At 34.2% G+C, this 6,240-nt stretch overlaps 1 protein-coding gene across 1 annotated transcript; it reads right to left on the reverse strand.

Annotated features, from left to right (window-relative positions):
- Positions 1 to 1,693: 1,693 nt before the first annotated feature.
- LOC144293343 (olfactory receptor 5J2-like) lies at positions 1,694 to 2,662 on the reverse strand. Its single transcript, XM_077864430.1, has one exon. The coding sequence runs from the start codon at positions 2,660 to 2,662 to the stop codon at positions 1,706 to 1,708; it is 957 nt and encodes a 318-aa protein (XP_077720556.1). The 3' UTR covers positions 1,694 to 1,705.
- Positions 2,663 to 6,240: the final 3,578 nt, after the last annotated feature.

A 6,240-nucleotide genomic window follows, 5' to 3' on the forward strand; every position in this document is an offset into this window, starting at 1 on the left:
TTTGTTTTAGATCTTGAACAAGAGGGACACCTGAGTGGCTCAGTGGTTGAGTGTCTGCCTTTGGTTCAGGTTATGATCCTGGTGTCCTGGGGTCAAATTCTGCATCAAGCTCCCCATAAGGAGTCTGCTTTCCCCTCTGCCTATGTCTCTGCCTCTCTTTCTGTGTCTCTCATGAAGAAATAAATAAATCCTTAAAATAATAATAATAATAAATCTTGAACAGGAGACTTAAAAGGAAAGAAGGTCTTGAATTTTACTGCAAAATTACTCTTTAAGAAATTACTCTTTAAGAACTAGAACTGAAACATTTGAAGTAGAAATCTTGAAGCTCCTGTTATACTCTCAAAAGTACTCAGAGGGCAACCTTGCTCCCTCTTCAGAGATTAAGACCTAGAAAAGCAGGAAATACGGATCAAATAACAAGTGTTTGAAAAAGCTGAGGTGGAATGATTCTATACCCAAACTCCAGTGTGTGTGTGTGTGTGTAGTTTTCCCACATTTTTATCCACAGTTAAATCTTTATGTAATTTTCAGCCAGAACATTACATCCTAGTGGTCAGAACTGAAGGCTTCTGACATTGCCCAGGCAGCCTGAGAGATCTCCCTCTTGAGTCCAATTCTGTTGATGTTAGTGGTAAGAAATGTCCACTTACAATTCAACTCAACCCAAGACCAGGTGTTACTTGTGCTTCTGACCAACTGAGTCCAAACTAGAGGTTTCAGTGACCCCATTCCTTGCCTTGATACATTTGCTATAGCAACTCTCAGAACTCAGGTAAGCAGTTTACTCACTAGATTACTGGTATATTACAAAGAATGTCAAAGGATACAAATCAACAGCCAGATGAAGAGCTACAAAGAGTAAGATCCAGAAGAATGGAGCTTCTGTCTTCATTGAATTTTAGGCCTGGCTAGGACAGTCACTTTGGAAGTGTTCTGGTTCACCAATCTTGAAGGTTTCTAAACCCATTCCTTTTGAGTATTTATGGAGGCTTCATTGCACAGCAAGATTACTTAAATCGCTGGCCATTGATAATTGATTTGATCTCCAGCCCCTCTTCCATCCCCAGAAATCAGGTGGTAGAACTGAAATCTTCATCCATGTATTCAAGGTCATTCCTCGGGCAACAGCCCCCAACCTGAGGTACTTCCAAAAGTTACCTCATTGACATCTTTTTTTCTCTTACCACTTGCCAAATTCCAAGAATTTTTGAAGCTCTGTGCCAGATGTTGGATAAAGACCAAATATATATTTCTTATTACAAGTCACAATATCACAATCACTCTTTAGATTAAAATATAAGCCAACAAAGGCAAAATTCAGCTATACAATTATATCTATATTCTGGGAATTTTGAGAAAAAAAATATTTTTTAGTAACTACTCTATTTTTATGTTCTTAATTGCAAGTGTTATTATACAATTATTTTCTCTAAACCATGGAAAAATAGAAATATAATACTGTATTTTGCATTGATTCAATGATTTACATCCTAGAATAGAGGATCTATATGATAGGTTACTGTTTTTGTGATACAACTATATGAATTAAATAGCTTGCCTTTTCTGCTTACCTCCATATATGACAAATAAGTGTGTAGAATGAAAAGATCTATACAATCATTAAAAGCTTTAACATTCATGAAATTGACAGAAGTAAGAACTGACTGGCAGACACTGTTGTAGGGTTAGCAGGGACTTGAAATTAACAAGGGAAATGTGTCATTTCGATGGCCCTTTTGACAGCATCCTTTACCTCTTTGTTCCTCAGACTGTAAATAAGTGGGTTTAACATGGGAATCACTAGTGTATAGAACACAGACACCACCTTCTCCTGCTCCACAGAATACTGGGAACTTGGCTGGATGTAGCTAAAGCTTAAAGTACCATAGAATATGGTCACAGCAGTCAGGTGGGAGGCACACGTGGAGAAGGCTTTCTGTCTGCCTGCTGCTGAGCGGATCCTCAGAATAGCAACAGCAATAAACACGTAGGAAATGATCACAATCAAGAAGGTGGCCATGGCAATGACTCCAGAGAAAGTTAAGAGCAACAATTCATTCATGGTAGTATCAGAACATGATAGCTTTAGGAGTGAGGGAATATCACAGAAGAAGTGGTTAACAACATTGGACCCACAGAAGGACAGTCTGCCTACGCTTATTGTGTGTATTAATGAGTTAATTATTCCACATATCCAAGATCCAGTGACCAACCCTACACACTTCCTCTTAGACATGGCTACACTGTAAAGCAAAGAGTTGACAATGGCCACATAACGGTCGTATGCCATCACTGACAACAAGAAGCCTTCTGTGGTAACAAACACCCCAAAACACAAATGTTGTACCATACAGGCAGAGAAAGTAATGGTTCCCTTCACAACTAGAAGGTTGACCAACATTTTTGGTGCAATTGCAGATGAATAGCAGGCATCTACAAATGAAAGGCAGCTGAGGAAAAGGTACATGGGTGTGTGGAGCTTGGGAGTTATTTGGATTATGAAGATCATAACCATATTTCCCAGTAAGGTAATGGCATACATCACCAAGAATAACACAAAAAGTATAATTTTCAGGTCAGTGAGGTCCGTCAGTCCCAAAAGAATAAATTCAGTAACAGTTGTATAATTCTCTTCAGCCATTTGTTTGTTTCTTCTCATAAAAGCTACTGTAAAAAAGATACAGGAATTATAGTTTATTAGGGAAATATAGATATAGCTATATATAAAGATCAAATTTGGACAATTAATTTGGATAAAATGTTTGGATAAATAATATCCCTTCCTTGAATCTGAACTTCCTCATCAATAAAATTAACAAGTGGACTAGACTGCCTTTAATTTTCTTTCCAGTGGTGTTGTTTCACATGTTTATATTTAAAAAATAGTTTATCTGTCACAGCTTCAATCTGTCTCTAAAACATCTACCTCAGTAGCAAAGTTGTATTAGCACTAAGAAAACACTAACAGCACCTGAAATCAATAGCGTGCATAAGACAGACAATGAGTACAAGTATTATTCAATGAAATCCTCTTCTGATCTTTAGTGTGTTTTTGAGCAACATATTTATTTTTGAAGTTATATATAGAATTGATCTACAGGTATAGACAGCAAAGTGGCTACTGTCATAAAGTAAGATGGCTCAATTATCTATAATAATGCCATTTAAAAATACCAAGAATTCTGGCTTCCATGACCATGGGAGACATTCAGTGGCAACACTTAACTCTGAAATTCATGAAACTCATGAAAAGAAAGCCTGTCACTTTCATGATACCTATTAAAAATAGCCAGGGTTCCTGCTTTGGAACGGTCTTCCTCATGACCATGGTAGAAGAGCAACTCAGGAAGGTCACTAACTTGAGATTGAGGACACTTGCATATGTGGACCAAATGGAGGCTTCCTCCTTTTTCTGAGATCTCAAATAGAAATTTCAACACTCTAATTCAGAATATGAACATATATAATAATATATATGTGAATATATATATTCATATATATATATTATACATATATATACCTCTCCATACTCTGGTATCACCAAATGCTCTGCGATACCTCTCCATGTCCTTCATTCTGTTATAAATAATTTAAACTATTTAAAGCTTTCTAAAAATACAAATTTCATTGCATGATTGAACATACACAGTGATGTACATTTAGTATACAATATCTTTTGGTTCCTGGTGATCACTGTTAAACTTTGTGACTTTGTAAACACTATTAAACTTCATAAACACTGTAATTCTATAGTTCTATTTTGAAACATGTCTGCAATGCTTAAGTGGTAATGATATTTATTTATTTTATAATAATAAGTGAACTCGGGTTATTGTTTATAAACTAGTCTTGTTAAATGTGAGATTTTTTTAAACTATATTTTTTCATGATCTCTGACATGCTTTTTAAAGATTACCATCACATTTGACAGTATGGAAGAGCAGGTACAACAAATGATGTTTGAGTATTTCAAAACTGCATTTTCATAGCTCTTATACCTCTCCTTTCTCCTGCTACTCTTAGAGTATTAACTGAAATTATTTTGCTAATAAAGGAAGATCACTTACAAATATGAATTTTATTATAAACTATAACTTAGGAAAAGCATATTTAAAAGAATCAGAAATTAAATTAATGACCCAAATATAAAACTATATCTTTAATAGCAAAAGGTGATAGATATCAACTCTGTAAATTGAGTTATATAGAATGATATGAACTTGACGTACATGAACATTAAGAATCAAAACATTGATAATATTCTGTCACAATTAAAATTTTGAATGATCTACAGAAATAATGGTAAATAGTAAAAAATGTTTAAAAAGAAAGATATTAAAATAATTGAATTTATCTTACCAAGATGAGAAAAGGTTTAGGATATTAGTTTATTTAGAATGTTCAGATCTATCTCCATTGATTCTTACTCTCTTCTTAGAAATCATATCAGTTAACATTTTCTCTGTGATTCAGAATGATCAATATTATAATGATAGATAACTGAAAATAATTCTAGGTTAAAAAATATATCAAGTAATGCATTACAAAACAAACATAATAGAAAAAAGAAATTGGTTTTATATCTTTAATCTTCCCTCATAGAGGACATATTTGAAAGAAGGGACAAGTATATGTGCAAATAAATAGTATTTTCTTGTCCTAATTAGGACAGCATCCCTATAGTTCAGATACTGATTACACTGAAGCAACAATAACAAATTATACTTTTGATTGCATTCTTGTTTCTCAGGGGATTCTCTCAAGATATTCCAATGGGATTAGTTTCTCTAAGATGTCTAAAATGAAAAATGTTACAAAAAGTGGAAAGGAACAGAGAACCAAGGACAAGAAAATAGAAATATTGTTTATAAATAATTTGCATCTGCTGGATAACATTTCATTAAGATATGGACTGGGCCAATCCTTAGCAAGGAAAAATTGCATCAGTAGAATCCAGCCTGACAATGGCTATTGTATCTAAAACATTAAGAAGCAGTATCGATACACTTCTGTTCAGAGTTTAATTTTTCATTCTATATAATGACTGGTGGATGGCCATGTCTTACTCTTATAATACATTATACAGCTTCAACAATATTTTCATTCATTTAACAAATATTTCTTTTTAAATATATTTTTTTATTTTTTTTTATTTTGAGAGAGAGGCAGCAAGAGAGCAGGAAGGAAGGGTAGAGGAAGAAGGAGAAAGAGAATCCCAAGCAGACACCCTGCTGAGCATGGAGTCCAATGTGATGCCAAATCTTAGGACTCTGAGATCAAGACCTGAGCCATAATCAAGAGTTGGACTTAACCAACTGAGCCACCCAGCCACCCAATTTAACAAGTATCTCTTGAAGACCAAAGAAAGCTAGACATTGTGTTAGTCACTAGAAAGATAGAAATTACCAAAAACAAATAAGCAAACATGGTTGGACTTCTGCTTCTAGCAAATGGAAGACTAGATATAACTCTACTTTTCTCAAAAAATACTTTCAAAGAGAATATATTGAAATGCTGAATAAAAAGTAAAACATACCATGACATTTGTAGATAACACATAAATAAATAAATGGAATTGTTATAGGCTCAAAAGGAAGGAAAAGAAAAAAAATCAAAAGTAAACATAAACACCAATACCATGCCTCTTTTGGGGACATTTGCAAAACTTTAAAACTTTATAAGTGAGATTGAATCTGTTTAAAAAGATTCTAAGCCTTTGGGTCATGAACAATAGAGGACTCCACTAAAACCCAAATATATACCCACCATCCTTGAAAGATTGGCATTTCATTCAAATCCTAAGTAAATCAATCTGCTTATCAGCACAAATTATAAATAAACTTGCCCATCATGACCTGGCATCTTGTTAGGAAAAAATGCCTCATCTGAGATTCTGTAACCACAGCCTTTTCTCACATAGGTGGAAGTTTGAATTTTATTATCTGCTTAAGTGAGGAAACTTTTAGCTGAGAAATTAAATACAGTGGTCTGAGTGATACCACTTGGGAGCACTAATGGAATTGGCCTCCAGGGTTATCACAGCAAAGATCCTGTTAAATACAAACTCACCATTCAGTTGCAAAACACGATGACAAAGAATATCTCTTAAATGAAGTGTCTGGAAGACAGTAAATATATTTAAATGTTTGTTGTTGTTGTTGTTTTAAAGTTTGTCAAATGGTTAAAAGGAAGAAGGAAAAAGGAAAAGAAAAGACACCTTCTCAAAAGACCAGGGTT

Source organism: Canis aureus, chromosome 21, assembly GCF_053574225.1.
Source record: "Canis aureus isolate CA01 chromosome 21, VMU_Caureus_v.1.0, whole genome shotgun sequence".
Classification (NCBI taxonomy): domain Eukaryota; kingdom Metazoa; phylum Chordata; class Mammalia; order Carnivora; family Canidae; genus Canis; species Canis aureus.